General features: G+C 33.4%; 2 protein-coding genes across 2 annotated transcripts; both read left to right on the top strand.

The window, feature by feature from the left end:
- The first annotated feature begins 2,884 nt into the window (after nucleotides 1–2,884).
- On the top strand, nucleotides 2,885–4,063 carry LOC122303811 (UDP-glucuronate 4-epimerase 3-like). Its single transcript, XM_043115777.1, has one exon. It carries the CDS (start codon nucleotides 3,259–3,261, stop codon nucleotides 3,769–3,771), a length of 513 nt encoding a protein of 170 aa, XP_042971711.1. The 5' UTR covers nucleotides 2,885–3,258; the 3' UTR covers nucleotides 3,772–4,063.
- A 3,949-nt stretch (nucleotides 4,064–8,012) lies between these two features.
- LOC122303817 (LOB domain-containing protein 12-like) lies at nucleotides 8,013–8,736 on the top strand. The gene is made up of 2 exons (XM_043115791.1): nucleotides 8,013–8,250; nucleotides 8,378–8,736. The coding sequence occupies exons 1-2, from the start codon at nucleotides 8,095–8,097 to the stop codon at nucleotides 8,696–8,698; spliced, it is 477 nt and encodes a 158-aa protein (XP_042971725.1). The 5' UTR covers nucleotides 8,013–8,094; the 3' UTR covers nucleotides 8,699–8,736.
- Nucleotides 8,737–16,639: the final 7,903 nt, after the last annotated feature.

Genomic DNA, 16,639 nt, shown 5'->3' on the forward strand with positions numbered 1-16,639 from the left:
ATTTAATTTTTTATTTTTTTCTTATTAAATATATGATATATAAATTATGAGTAGAATAATTTAATTAATTTAAACAATTTTAAAAATTAAGAAATTAAAAAAATAAAAATAATATGTGAAATATAGAAATCACGAGTATGAAAGCTATTTAATTAATTGTTTGATGTGAAGTGGACTAGTGGTGATGTAAGACAAGTTTGTAGGGCGCACCTGTCCCTCCAATTGATACCGCTATCGGGTCAAAATTATCGATATTGACAGCCATAAAAAAAATTGTGATCTGTAGGTTGATAGAAGGGAAAATTCTATATGCAGTCATTTTTATGGATTCCTTTGTGCACTCCAGTGATATGATTGGTTGTGTATTAAAAAAAATTAATCCAGCCAATCATATCAGTGGAGTGTGCAAAGAGTGCACAAAAATGACTGTATATAACATTACTCTTATAGAAGTGATGTAATTGATGTATTAATAAAAAAGAATTTGTGAATAAAATAATTCAAGATTTATTATGAGTTTAATAAGAGAGAAACTATAATTCATAAAAGAATTTAACCATAATTTTAAATTTCGTTCTATTTAGGCTGTTTTGATGTAGTATTCGTTATACTATATTTTTTTTTTCATTTTGTTTTATTTTTAAATATTATTATTTTTAATAAATTATCTATTTTTTTCTTTATTTTTATGTCTCAATTCAAATTTATAATTTTTTCAACGTATATTTATTTTATAAATTTTTAATTCTTTCATATATATATATACACACGTATATATAAACGCACATCTATAGTATACACACACATATATATTTATTATATTAATTATTACTTATATATATAGATATCTATATATAAGATATTGTTAATCTTAGAACGTTACATCGGAATACATCGTTATCAAATATTTTGTTTAAACCGAAATGATCACTGAAATAAAATTTAAAATATTCGATTGAATCTAACTAACGTTAGGCGTCATGATTTATAAATATTGGGGTGAATCGGAATTAACATTCGACCAATTGCCTGCAAGAGAGAGAAGAAAAGATTTTCCACCGAGTTAGTGGTACAACCTTTTCAATCGGATTACCAAGGCTTAGAGATAAGATGAAAAGAGCAAAAATGCTTTAATATATCAGTAAATTAAAATAAAAAAATAAAAAAATAAAAAAATGATTCGGGTGGGTGGGTGGGGGCAAACACTTTAAAAAGGCATTTTGTTCCTATCCACTGTTACAGGTGTCCCTTGATCTCATAAATAAAAGTATAAACATGTCAATTAGCCATATCATTCAATCCAAAATTGCTCCTACTCTTCGGAGCAGCAATATTCGTGAAACTTCTGGGCATTACCCTTTCTCTCACACAGATGGAAGCTGACGGTAATCCAATTTTAAACGTGGGCCAAGTTCTTATACGAAAAAGCGTCTAAATAAAATGTAAAGGCAGTGACCGTTCTACTCCATAGTATTGGGTCGGGAATCAGGATTAGTCCAACTCACTATATTGGTTCTTTGACCCTTGGCCCATGTCCTTACAACCCAGGAAATGCGGGCTTTGATTGTCGTAATCCTCTACCTGGATCAGGCCTCCATCCATAAATAAAATATCTTTGAGGTCCATATAGACCCATTAATCGAATCGAAGGAAACTTTAGGAAAATAAAAATAAAAAAAGAAAAGAAAAGACTGCTTACAGCTCTCTCACGTTCTCTTTACATATGAATCTATGATACCGAGATACTTTAATGTTAATTTTCCATGGGCAGCATTTTGTTAATTGAAGCAGTAGGAAAAGAAATAGCATGTACCAGTTCGCCAAGTAACAACCCTTTTTCTGTGGGCGTAGACAATCCCAAAAAAAAAAAAAAAAAAAAAAAACAACCCCTTTTTTTGGTCAAAGTGGGGCCTAGTAACAACCTATTAATTAGCAGCGACATACCAATGTGAAGTGTAAACTATAAAAATTAGACAGCATGCATATTTTTTTTTAATCATCGATCTGGGAAAGTACTTTTGTTTTTGGGTCCGTATAATGTATTGCTGGGCAACAATGATAAAAAAGCCATGCTTCTCGAAAATGAATCTTCGTCGCCACGATGCTCATGATTTAATGTGTCCGCATTGGAGACCTGATCATGTTTTTCTTCTAAGGTGGTGAAGATGTCTGTTTTTTCCCCATAATTTATTGTCTTAAATTAAGATTTATAGATTCGCAGAAACCAAAAAACAAGGCACTTATCCCTATTTTAATTACAATATATATGTTAACAAAGGCAAATCATGTTGTACGTTCGGGCATTCAGTCCCAGTCCTATGTTTTGCTTGTTGGCACCACTCAGTCCCAACCTAGGGTTCTAGTTGTCAAGGCTTGACAAGTTAGTTATTAAGGTAAATAAAGATCATCCAATTAGCAATATTCATGAGCTGATGATCAAACCAAAAACTTCATAAATGTATAAAAGTGAATATACATATATGTATATATATTGGAAGTTAACGATAGGCTAATGCCACCATGCAAGGGGATCCATAATGGAAGAAAAGGAGAGCGCCCAAATTAAGCCAAAGCCCGGTGCATGCCAGTTAACGTACAAAATTGCATAAACCATGGGTTCGATCTCTCTATATATAATTGTAAGTGACCGACAAAAATTGAAAAGAGAGCTAGCTGTTTTATTTTGGAAGACAGTGAAAGAAACCTGGAAGCATGTGATGGGCAATTAATGCGCAGACTCTTACAAATTTCAATACCAATCTCTCTTGACACCACGAAATAGGTATCATTTTTAACAACAGAGCCCCTTTGGACCGGTTGGGCTGTTTTTCTCATAATAACAGCCTCCACACATAAACTGACACGTAACCAAGCTCACAACAAATTCACTGAAGGACATTCCAGCTGATTTCAGAAATAACTCAGGCTCTGTTATAACTCCAAACCCAACATTTTCCCGAGAAAATGTCCCAGCTGAAGCCAATGTCCCTCCTCGACAACATTCCCTCAACTCCAGGAAAATTCAAGATAGACAAAGCCCCCTACATTCACAGACTCCGCTGGCACTCATCGCTCGCCAAGCTGACCTTCTGGTCCTTTGTGTTCCTGGGCTTGATCTTGCTCTTCTTCTTCTGATCCCCATCTTCTTCACCTCAATCATTCGATCCTTCTCACCGTTCTCTCAGGACCTACAACTGGGGTGGACCCGCCTGGGAAAAACGCGTCCGCTCCTCCGCCTGACTTCGCTCACGTAACGGCATGTCGGTGCTGGTAACGGGAGCTACTGGGTTCGTCGGAACCCATGTATCCACCACTCTCAAGCGCCGCGGAGACGGCGTGCTCGGCCTCGACAATTTCAACGACTACTACGATCCGTTATTGAAACGAGCTCGCCAAGCGCTTTTGGAGCACACTGGCGTGTTCATTGTTGAAGGAGACATCAACGATTCAACGCTATTGAGTAAGCTTTTCGAAGTCGTTGCATTTACCCATGTGATGCATTTGGCTGCTCAAGCTGGAGTGAGGTATGCCATGGAAAATCCTGGCTCTTACGTGCATAGTAACATTGCTGGTCTTGTTAGTCTTTTAGAGGTTTGTAAATCTGTGAATCCACAACCCGCAATTGTGTGGGTGTCTTCCAGTTCAGTTTATGGACTTAATACTAAGGTACCCTTTTCGGAAAGAGACCGGACTGACCAGCCTGCTAGCCTGTATGCAGTTACTAAGAAGGCCGGTGAAGAAATTGCGTGGGGGAGACCCGCTTCGATGTAGAGGAGGAGATCCGCGCCGAAGAAGATGAACAGCTTCGATGGAAAGGAGGACGTGACCCGCGTCGGAGAAGGTGAACAACTTCGATGGAGAGAGGACGTGACCCGCGACTTCTCAGGTGACCGGTGTTCTCAGGTGGCCAGTGTTCTCAGATGAAGATAAAACTCGGATGTTGAGCGAGAAGAGTTCGGAGAAGTTCTGAAATTACACTATTAGGGAATGCTTTGGTGTAGACAAGTGCATCCGGGTCAATATGAATTACACACGTGGCCGGTCATAATTGGAGGGCTGTTATAATGGGAAGAGCAGTCCGACCGGTTATAGGGTTTATTCTTTTACAATCCCGGCCTACAACTAGTTAACATGTCAGGACCTCATTAATTCCTCTGCGAGGTGTTTCTGTGCTTCTGTTCTGGTCATGATCTGCTAATCAATTAGTAATTTAGTATGCAAGGTATCTATCAATTTATTAATGTCGATATATGCGTCAATATAATATAGATGAAGGGCCAAGTACATACATGAATGCATGCAGTAGAATGAGTCCAATGATTTAACTTGGCCTTATGTTATAATTAAGTCACGACCATAGGATTGTGCGACTATATTAATAAGGGTGCATGCACAGAGAGAGAGAGAGAGAGAGAGAGAGAGAGAGAGAGAGAGAGAGAGAGAGAGAGAGAGAGAGAGAGAGAGAGAGAGAGAGAGAGAGAGAGAGAGAGAGAGAGAGAGAGAGAGAGAGAGAGAGAGAGAGAGATGGACTAATTTGAGAAATCAACTATATGGCTAATAATTTACAAGTCATGCACTGCATGCAGCTAGCTAGGACGTGTATAAAATTAATGTATATAGCATGTCCGTATATATAAATAAGTTCATGTTGGTCTTGAACTCTACTACTGTTTCAATTAATAGTACAGCAATTAAAATGAAATAAGATTTTGGTATTGCATAGCATATACGTATTATATATTAATTATACATTGATCTTTAGCATATATAGGTATTATTTATGATCAGGAGTGTACTGTATATGAATGCATGCATTGATCTTTTCACAGTAGGAAAATCAAAGGACAAATCATGATGTTAAAGCTTGATACGTACTGATATTGAATCAACCACTGGCCAGTTCTAAGATTCCCAATGCAATGATTCACGGGTCACTCTACAGAGATGATCAGTTGAATGCTACAAGTTGGACAAAAAAATGGCTGCGAAGAACTATTTATATATTTATATATCCTATGCATGGGATCATAAGAAGGATTTTGCTGTCACTATCAATATTCAAAATCCTCAATTGCTTTTATCTCTAAACATTGTCGTAATTACAGATTAATTAGTACATGGAGTACTATTTCGTAATTGCGTACATACCGGCAAATCGGTTTTGCGATCTATATATATAGTCCAAATTAATTAGAAGAAATTAGCTTGTAAGCAGTGGCTTCCAGTAATATAATCTGGTAGTGATAATATCAGAATCTTGGTGATATTCGATGTGATAACAAACTCACGGGATCACTCTGCTCCATTATTCAATCACTAACTACCAAATTCATATAGGGTATCTAGCTAGGTCAGATTCTACGTTGATTCAATTGAAATACTACTACTTCAAAAAGATGAATTTGTACAAATTTGGAAGGAAAAGTTTAGTATTTTCCTTGGATTAGGGTAATATTAGTTATTTTTCATCAAATCATATATTTATGATAATTTGTGCTTTGTTAGTAGATATTTAGTTACAAGTTTTGAAAGTGATTCTAATTTCGATTTTTATCAAATTTTTGTACGATTCTTGTTTATTTATATATTTATTTCTCATACAATGATTTAGATTTTTACATTTTTGGAAAATCTTCATAATTTCAAATTTTATAGTTATTTAAGTTCAGCTTGTGGGTTTCATAAAATAATTTCAACTTTTACTATTAATTAATAATTTTCAGAATTTTTTTCTGTGTATTTTGGGCAAATCTCTTGTTTTCTCTATTTTGATTATATGTTGAAATTAGCTGTCAGGATTAATCTAAATTCTATCATGTGTCACTAACAATGAAGACTATATATATATATATAATATGATAAAAAATTTCTAAGTGCTGTTGCTGATATATCCTTTATTAGCTTAGAGTACTACTTTCTGTGATATGAAGGATCTATTTATATATATATATATATATATATATTCTATTTATATATATATATATATATATATATATATGTGTTTGTATATATGTGACAAAGGGGAATTAATTAATTAATTAAGGAGAACGTACTTTGGGCTCTCGGTTAATATAATTCAAGATGATTAAGTACAACAGGTCCTCAATATATTCTGATACTGCATGAAAGAATTAATAGACATTGTTGATGTACATAATATTGGTATCATTGGAAATTTGGAATGGATGGCAGGTACTACTGCTTGGCTGAGTCAATTAAAAATTGTCCCAAGCTTTCTCACTTTTGATCTCTCCTATTTCTCTGATTGACTCAGTCAGACGTCGACCTATATATATATATATATATTTATATAGGAAAAATCTTGTTATTAAATGATTATATACACTAATACAAGTATAAATCTAATGTGATTGATCATAAAGTTAAATTTTGATAAAAATGATATGCAAATTGATACTATTAATATGTAAATCAATACGCAAATTCACTTATAATTAACAAAACTCTTTTATATATTGACTACACTGCAGCGCGCAAACCTTAAGGCATGTAATGTCTGGTGAAGGAAAAAGAGAATATTAATTAGGCCGCAGGTCAGTTCCATTCAGAGGTTAATTAGATTAGTGATTTATAATTAATTAATATAATGGATATATGATGACCGTTGGTTGATCTAATCAATGATTTTGGTCAAACAAGAGTGAGAGTGAGATTTCGTTGTGTGTGTCGTGGATGTTTGTTTGTCATGGACTCGTGAGTACTCTTAACAAACATTCTTGACGGTCGAACCCATTCTCCTGCTCTTGGTTAGGGCTTTGGCCGTATAGTTTACAACACACATGCAGGTGCTAACAGCCCTAACCTTAGCCATGGAACCAACATGATATATACACGACACATGCACGAAAACTGATGCTAGATCTCTCACACAGCAAGCATGCAGTAGTAGTATAGTACTGATCTATCTGGAAGCCATATATATACAAAATCTTAGAAGTTATTTCGCATGCATGTCGATCGCAAGGCCCACAACGATTAGTTTATTTATTATAATTGTTGTTGTATTATGATTATTTTCTGATCTCCTCCATGATGTTTTACATCGATCTCCAATATTTACTTGTTACCGGCCGAGAACTCTGTACGTTGAGCCTGGCGCCGGACTTTCAAGCTGATTATAGAAGATCGAGGAACTAGAAATTAATACTACATGATTAGTCACAAGATCGCTTAATTTTAGTAGTATTACTTTCACTAAATGATTAACAGCAGACTTGCTAAACTAGACTGAGCAGTAATTAATTAAAGTAGTTTGGATCTCCTTCTCCATTCTCCAGTCAGACCCAGATAATGTGCAACTAATTATTAATATATGCATACCAACGTACATAATTAATGCGTGTACATGATGTTATGTGTTAATATGCACATTCAACGTACATGATGTTAGTATTAACAAATTTTTGCGGGGGGATCTATTGCCGACGCGCTCGAATTTGGAGCAGACTGCTAACGATAAAAATAAAGGCCGTGGAAAATACAGTTTTTTTGTTAGAAAAAGGGAGTACAATGACTGACTAGCTAGTTAAATTAATTAATTAATTAGGTGCGACGAGACTCTCATCCATACAAATCATAGCGACAATAATAACAAGACTTTGAAATTACCCATTTACTAATAGCTAAACGTGCCATTATGCGTGTATAATGGCTTGGCTTCCCTAAGATCAATCCTTTGAAATTACCCATTTACTGCTGAAAGCTGGTATATATGTTCCCATTAATGGTTGATTTATAACGCGCGTTCTCGAGCAGTCGAGCCGTTGAAGAATATATCCGCTCCAAAACAGAATGATAGTACTGGAGTAAACTCTCTTCTCACATGCATGTGGATAACAATATAGTGTTATTTCTTTCGTGCTTAGTCATTATTATTTTTCTTAAAAAGTTAAGTACTGTGTTTGATCTAGCTATATATATATATATGGGCTATGTGGCAACTTTAGGCTCACACGCGCGTTCTCAGCTACTATAAATATTACACAAGGCGACTCCAATTTCATTCTGTCCCAAGTTGTGTCCTAACTAGTCACTCTCCTTCCTAGCTCTCGAAAGTCATTCAGAAACAAAAAAATGGGTGGGAATTCGCCATGCGCTTCCTGCAAGTTGCTAAGGCGCCGGTGCGCCAAAGACTGCATTTTTGCCCCTTACTTCCCCTCCGATGACCCCCACAAGTTTGCCATTGTTCACAAGGTCTTTGGTGCTAGCAACGTTGGAAAAATGTTGCAGGTCTCTCTCTCTCTCTCTTAGAACTTTGTTTTCCTTTCCCTCATTCTTTCTCAGAGCCAAGGCTTGATATTGGGTAATCTCTTTTGGGTGATTAGTCATTGTTTATACTTACTTTGATGTTATGCAGGAGCTTCCGATTCACCAGAGAGCGGACGCAGTGAGCAGTTTAGTTTACGAGGCGAACGCAAGAGTGAGAGACCCTGTTTATGGGTGCGTTGGAGCCATATCTTACCTGCAAAACGAGGTCTCTCAGCTTCAAATGCAGCTAGCAGTGGCTCAAGCAGAGATACTGTGCATCCAGATGCAGCAAGAGCCAGTGATGCCAACCCCGCAAGGTCCAGATGACAAATCGCACTTTCTCCACGATAACCTCCCTCAGTACCTTAATTTTGCCTCATCTAGCAATGTAATTCAGGACTCTTTCCAAAGAGAGCATATTTGGACATGACATGGTTTCTTAATAAAGTGGTTCTCATATTTTGGGCTTCATCTTCTTCTTTTTTTTAAAGTACAGATCAGAAAGTAGGGCATCAGCCTATTAATTCTTAATTATCTCAGAAGCATTAATCTATACATGTGTATTTTTGTGTTTGTGTGTGAGGGAAGGAGTGCTGTTTTGTACTTCGTTTTGGTTAAAAAATTAACCACATAATTTTAATAATGAGACGTTGGAAGGTTACTTGAAGCTGGAGTACTAAGAAATTGGGGGTCAACTCTAGCATGTGAACGAGCTTTCTGAGTACCTTGCATGTTAAAACAAATTAAAGAAGTTGCTAGTTTATTATGGGCTTTCCCAAACAATCTGACACGTACATAATTAGATTCTTCTTCTAATTATATAATAACGTACCCATGGTGATTTTGATAAATCATGGTATATATAGAGACAACAGCAATTGCAGCTCTTTGAAAGTGCAGTACTAAAGACAATTCATCTCATAATATAATTTTCCCCTGTAAATGTAGAAATCATCATAATAAAAGACAAATGACAGAATTGGTTGGGAGTGATTTCTAACCACGTTGCCCTTTAATTAGGGTTTTACAGTATGTATATATAAAATAAATAGTACTGTAGAGAGCTGCTTGGTAATTTGGGTTTCCATTCCTTGAAATGGCGAACATATATATATATATATACACCTGCAATATTGTCTTCAATAAGCTAGCTAGCCTAGCCAGCACTATTTTATTTTGGTAGAAATCGACATTGTTCGCAAGTTAAACTTTCCCAATAAGGGTTGAAAGTGGGATACATGCATAGCAGCATAAGCCATCGGAAAAATAGCAATAATATCTTATGAATGATTGTGAAAATAACTGTACGTTGTTTGGAATGCTTACTGGGCCGCACTTTCTTCTATCACTTCTTACGTCTCACTCACCTATTTTTTTATTTTTTTTTGTTTTTCCAAGTACATCCACCTAATAATTCTTCTTACAGTAACAATATTTCTCTAATCTTGAAAAGGGGGAAAAGTACAAAATTGGCTTACCTCGACGATCGGAGATCAATTTCTTCCACTGGCTTCTACGCGTCGTGGTTAGTGCAATTTGCAAAGAAATTGTACTGTTCTGTTCATGGGGAAGTATATATGATGGGGCCGTGAAATTTTGTTTAATTAGTTTTTCTTTAATAAATGTGTTTACCCAATAATCCTATTCCATCTTTCCATACAATTATATGTCGAATCAACTTAAAGTTTCAAACGCTTTGGAAAACGACAAAAGGCGACAACTGACTCGAAGATTCCTTATTTGCTCTTTGTTAGTTTGGAAGCATTAATTCCCAGGTCAAACTTAAAAGCCTTTCTTCTGTATTCCTATAATCAAAGCCTCGAGCCTTCTCGTGTCCTTATCTGGTTATATGGTTATCCAATACCATTACCATGCATAATTAACTATTCATCATTAGCACTTTTGAATTGTCAAACTTGAACTAGTTCAGAATTTGCACCGATATTATGTTTGTTCGTGACTGTGTTGTTTCTTTTTTTATTAACTTATTAATAATAGTATAGCACAATATCCCAGTTGAGGCGTGTGTGTATATATATATATATACATATATATATTGCGCAATATTTTAGTCTAAGATAATAATAGGTTTTGGTATTGAGTGAAAAGTTGAGATAAAAATTAAAAATAAAATCAAATATTATTATTTTATAATTAAAAAATTATATTATTTATTATATTTTATGTAAAATTTTAAAAAATTAATTATAATAATTATATAAAATAAGATGAAATAAAATATTTTTTATATCCAAACAAAACAAGTTTGTTATTTTCTACCATCCGTTTATTACAATATTTATTTATTTATTTGATTATTTTTATTTAATGATTAAGAAATTACTTATTAATAAAATTATATATTTTTTTAATAGTTAAATATATTAAAAAAATTATAAAAAAATAAAAATTTTAAATACACTATAAAATAATAAACGAAGAATTAAAAATAATAATTCTACCGTTCTCCCTCACTCTAATCCGACCTGATAATTTTACGCCTGCCATGCATATATAAGACCTTTCCTGGCCTATCATGGCTAGCTAGCTGCACGGCCGGTCATGCTCCTAGACCTATAGCCTTATCGCTTAATAATTAGTTCCTAGAATATCACGTAGATCATACGTTTTTTATCTTCAGGACCGCGTGGTACGATCATTTTATGGTCCTTGAAAATATGCCATTATCAATATATATCATAAATATCCGTTCTTGAAAAAGACTAATGGAGGCGCCGAGTGTTTATTTTGACAGCAATTAGCACAAGTATCTTTAGTGAGCTATAACTATATATATATATATATATATATAGTGTATATACTGATCATCAACACAAAGTAGATCGATCATCACTTAGAACACTAGTATTAACTTATTTATCTCTATTTTCATATTCAAATTTAGATAATATGTCTTTAAATTCATCTATATTAATTTATACATTTCTAAATTTTTACATAGTTATAAATAGTAATTCTTTAAATTTGAATGATCACTTTTTACTCTCCAAATATTATTTTTTAATGTTTTTTCTCTCTCCCACCCATTAAAATTAACTTTGTGAAATTTATATTAAGATAATTTTGATATATAAAATTTGTATTGAATTGATGATACAAAGTGCTTTTTAGTACATATTAATATTTATTAATAAAATTGATTATTTTGATATATGAAATTAGTAATATTTAGATATATGAAATTGGTATTTTTGAACACATGGTGCTAATTGTAAAATATATAAAAATAATAATAATTTGAAAGAAAAAATAAAAAAATAATATTTTATTATTATTTAGTTCAAAGATACATAATCTAATGTGAGAGTTTTTCTTGATATATAAAATCAATCTTTAAAATATATAATTTTAAAGATGTATATAGAGAAACTAATATTACTGCTATTATGGGCCATGCATAGAATATAAATGGTTCGTAACCAACTTCTAATTACTCATTATGTTGCGTATATATTGAAAATTAAATCTTCTTTTGAAATGAAACTACGTAGTGATATTCAGATCAAGAATAAATTAAGTACGGCCAGTAGCATTGCTTTGCTTAAATACATTATATTAAAATTAAGCTCTCCTTAAGTTGGTTGAAATTGATATTCAATATATAATATTATTGGTGGCTGAATGCTAGCTAATTGTAATGGACGCAATATGCTCGGATTCATATTATTATGCTTGTGATTCATTAGACGCGTTTGCATCTCGTCAATGATTCAAATTAATACATGTTGAAGTGCAATTTTTTTTTTTTTTTTGAGAAATGTTGAAGTGCAATTAGTTGAATGCATGTATCCAGACATTCTATATAAATTAAGCAGCTAGCTAGCTAGCACGCACCTTCAATTGCTTCTCATTGCAGTGTCATGGCTGCATTCTGAGAATTAATTTAATAATATTAGCAAATGGAAAGCTGCTTTTCTACAATCTTCTGCTATAAATTAAACTTGACCCAGTTCGGTTTTGTACACCAAACTTCTACAATGAAGTTGAAAAAATATAATATATAATAAGAATCAATTAAGATTAAAAATATCTCTCAAAAAGTACTAAAAGTTGAAAAAGGTAATAGCCTAGTTAAATTTAAAATGATCAAGATAAAAAGAGAGTAAAATTTGAAACGCACCAATATAAATAAAATTAGCAACTAATTTTAAAAATTTGGTAATATATATATAAATAAAATTACATAACATAGCATTAATTAATTTGCAAGATAATTTAATTTTAAACTTATAATCTTAATTATTATGTAAATTAATTTTAACTATATAGGTCCTAACTAGGATGTGACGTCCCGCTTCAGCATCAGCTTGTATATTAATTAAATATAACTGAGTCAAATCCTAGCTAGGACCTATATAGTAATTAGGGGAAAATATGTTATACGATTTGTTAATCTAATACGAATACGACATGATAATAATAAATTTGGATTTAGTCTTAATAGATTCGGATTAAAACGGATTGACCTGTTAAGACATAATTGTTTAACGGGTTGATAAATGGTCAACCCGTTTTGACATGTTATAACCCGTTATGATTTGTTAAGAAAATTAAAGTTATAATTATGCCTTTATACCTAAATATAATATTTTAAAAATTTAATTTCGATATTTTTATTATTTGAATTGTAATTTTAGACTTATACTTAATTTTATAATTTTTATAGATATTTTAATTTTAACATTTATATGAAATTATATTAAATTTAATCAAATCAAACCAGTTAATTTTGAATCTATTTAATCAATTACATAAATAGATTAACAGGACACGGCTCATTATGTTAATGAGTTATATTATGATTTGATATTTTAACACGATAAACTTAATAGGTTAAATTTAAATTTATCTATATAATATAATATATATATATATATTTTGACATGATACAGATATAATTCTTTAATACGATTTGACACTCAATCCTAATAATAATTATCTTTCAACTTTATTTGACTAGTTGCTTCCCTTATTTCTAGTTTCAATGATATTATTGTAGAAGTTTCATGATTCGCGTACAAAACCGAACTGAGTGATCGAGTTTAATTTTCTAGCTGAAAATTGTAGAAACTTGTCTTTTGCTATTATTAATTATTAAATTCTCAGAATGCCGCCGCGCCATGACACTGGTGCAATGAGAACCAATTGAATCATGTGCTGCGTACGTATTAATGTCTTGACCGGGCATGCCACCTCCCACTTGTATTAATTAATTTGAATCCTTGACGGTGCGAACGCCACTCATGAATCACAGGCATAATAATATTCATGAATTAAACCCCGACATGCATGCATCCATTATGACCAATTATATCAATTTCAACGTAATTAAGGAGCCAGCTTAATTTTAATATTTACGCAATGCTAATTAATGACCGTTTATTCTTCTTTCTGAACATCAATACGTAGTTTCATTTCAAAATAATATTTTCAATACATACGCAACAGTGATTAGAAGACGTTGGATATGATCCATCTATATTTTGGCACTGCAAGAAAAATGATCAAAATTTTACAATTAAAAAGACTATTTTCAATGAAAATGTAGTATCCGTTTCTCTTGTAATATGGCCATAAATGATGATCTACTTTGTGTTGATCACTACTATATTATATATATATGTATGTATGTATGTAGTTATAGATAATAAAATATATAGTACTTGTGCTTGCTGTCAAAATAAACACTCGGCCTCCGTTGCATTTTCAAGGACAATAAAATATGATCGTACCGGTACTGAAGGTAAAAACGTATGAGTTACATATTTTAGTAAGGAAATATTTGACTATAAAGAGAATATACGAAAATAAATTTATAAATTAAGATATATGTTATATTATAATTTTTTTATCTTAAAATAAAACTAACGGATTTTATTAAATCACATTAATTTATAAATTTATTTCTACGCAATCTTTTTAGAGTCTTGCTATTGGTACAGATAAGCACAAAATTTTTTTTTTCATATTTTAATCTCTTTTTCAAACATCTTTAGATATTTAAAAATATATATATATACAAATTTATTAATAATAACTTCCTTAATCATTAAAATTTTATTTTAAAAGAAAACATAATCAATCAAATTACGATCAGTCAAATTATCGATTCACTTAGCATTTCTATTTTTTTATACAGAAGTCTTATTCTAATAACTAATTACGTGAGAAGGCTCTAGATTTAGGATTGTGATGACCTGTTTTTACGTATATTTTTACTGAAATAGTTGTTTTTAATTTAATTATATATTAACTCTTTTATTTTAAATTATTGTATTTTAAATTGATTTTTATTTTATTTGATATGGTGTTTAATTTGTTTTAGTCGTTTTATGTGTTTTTAAAATCGTTTTAGACAGATTAGTTTTTGATTTCCGGAATTGAGAATTGGATCTCATTTTCTTTCCCAATCTTTTCTTTTCTTTTCTTTCCCTTTTTCTCTTTTCATTTTCTTTTTCTTTTCCTTCTTTTATTTTTTTCTTCTTTTCTTTCTTCTTCCTCCTCCCTCTCGCGCACGAGCTCTCTCTCCTCTCCCCATCACCGTTTCGGCTTAGCCACCCAGACCTCTGCTGCCGGCCGGCATGGTCGACACCACCCCCACCAAAAGTTTCCCCTTCGGTCGGTGATCACTCCCACTAAAAATCTCCTCAATCCGGTCGGTCGATCACCTCTTACGTCTCATCTAAGCCGCACGGCTTTTTGCCGTTTCCGGCGCTATCGCTTCACTTCCAGCCACCATCTCTTCACAGCTTCTTCCCCTACCTTTTGCCGACCTAACCCACCCAATTCCAGCCCCGATCCGTTGCCGGAGCAGCTCCCACGAGCTCAACTCCGTTCAGCCTTTTTTGGAGCTTTCACTGCCACCCACGACTAAAACTCACTTCCGTTAGCTTCATAAACATTTCAAGACCATTCCCTATTAATTTCGTGTCTTGGTTTGTCCCTGTTTGAAAGTGGGTAATTTATTACCCACAGCCACAGTGTAAAATACACTGTTACGTTACTTTTTCTCCGCCGTTTGCAACACCACGAGCTTTCAAAAAATACCGTATAGCGCTGTAAGTATTTTCTAAACTCTACTTTTAGATTTAACTATATTTTGCTCTTACAATAAATTATCTAGTTGGTTGGTTGATTCCGGACTGAGTCTGAGGAGTTTGGGGGTCGAATGGATTGAGGACGGAGTTGCTTGGTTTGTTGATTTATGATTGGTTGGTTGTTTTATACTTTGAGGTTGCATTTACATGGTGCATGCACGTGTATTTTATTTAATCGAGAAAATCCTGTTTTATTAGCGTAAATAGATTTTTCGGGTGCGTGTGTATCACGACCCCAAGCCGGGATGAAGTATTATCTCGGTGGAGCTCATTTGGTCATTCGGGAGTATAATATACTGAGTGACGTCCTCTGAGTTGTCGCTGTGCAATAACGGGAGCGGGTGGGATGGTAACACTCACATACCGACTCCGTGGCCCTTCGCTGGCGAGGGCTAGAGGATGCTTGGTTACAAACACGCGGAGCGCGAAACTTGGCATCGCTCGTTTATGTGTCACACGCATGGTCGTTACCCGCGGTGTGTCACAGGAACCAGGGTGTGCGGATGACCCCTAGGGGAGGTCATGGTGCATTCGGATTAATTGGATATTGGTTTGAGTTGGTTTTGAGCCAAATGAGACTTTTGGCGTGAGTTGAAAAAAAATATATTTTTGGGGATAAATGAGACTTTTGACGTGCGTGGGAAAATATGGTTTTATGAGTCTTGTGCATTTGTATCATTTTTTATGTATATTGTTTGAGTTTTAATATGCTTTTATTTAGTGGCGTTTGGATTTTACTTACCTGCGGCACCATTTTGGTACCGTAGATTTTGATGCAGAGATCGAGGAGGAGGAGGAGGAGGCTGAGTCCAAGGATGTGGCTCTGCCGGAGTACTGAGTTGAAGTTTATGCTTTGTATTTGGTTTGAAACAATATTTATAGTTTGTAATATTTTATTATGTATGTTTTGAACAGTTTTGTATTAAACTAAGAAAAAAATTATGGTATTTAGTTATGACTTTGCTATCCGTTACGTGTTTTTTCGTGCACATTTGTTGCTTGTATATACACTTGGCACTCGTTGATAGGGTGGTGACCCGTATTGTCATCATCCAGACGTATCGATTTTTCCATTTCTGTATGTGAGAATTTGGGAGCGTCACAAAGATTGCCAGGCCGTGAAGCTGATAGGCCAGAGGAAAGGTCTTATAAAAGAAGACATTTTATTTTTAAGTTTATTTATTAATAGAGTAATATTACTTATAATCATGTGTAAATATTGTATAATTATTTTAAAAGTAATAAAAGTTATT

Source organism: Carya illinoinensis, chromosome 1 (genome assembly GCF_018687715.1).
Source record: "Carya illinoinensis cultivar Pawnee chromosome 1, C.illinoinensisPawnee_v1, whole genome shotgun sequence".
NCBI lineage: Eukaryota > Viridiplantae > Streptophyta > Magnoliopsida > Fagales > Juglandaceae > Carya > Carya illinoinensis.

What these genes read in the sequence shown, in the direction of transcription:
- LOC122303811 (XM_043115777.1), top strand. Translation starts at nt 3,259, where the DNA reads ATGTCGGTGCTGGTAACGGGAGCTACTGGGTTCGTCGGAACCCATGTA.
- LOC122303817 (XM_043115791.1), top strand. Translation starts at nt 8,095, where the DNA reads ATGGGTGGGAATTCGCCATGCGCTTCCTGCAAGTTGCTAAGGCGCCGG. An exon ending in ACGTTGGAAAAATGTTGCAG is followed by an intron (nt 8,251 to 8,377) that starts GTCTCTCTCTCT and finishes GATGTTATGCAG; the next exon opens with GAGCTTCCGATTCACCAGAG.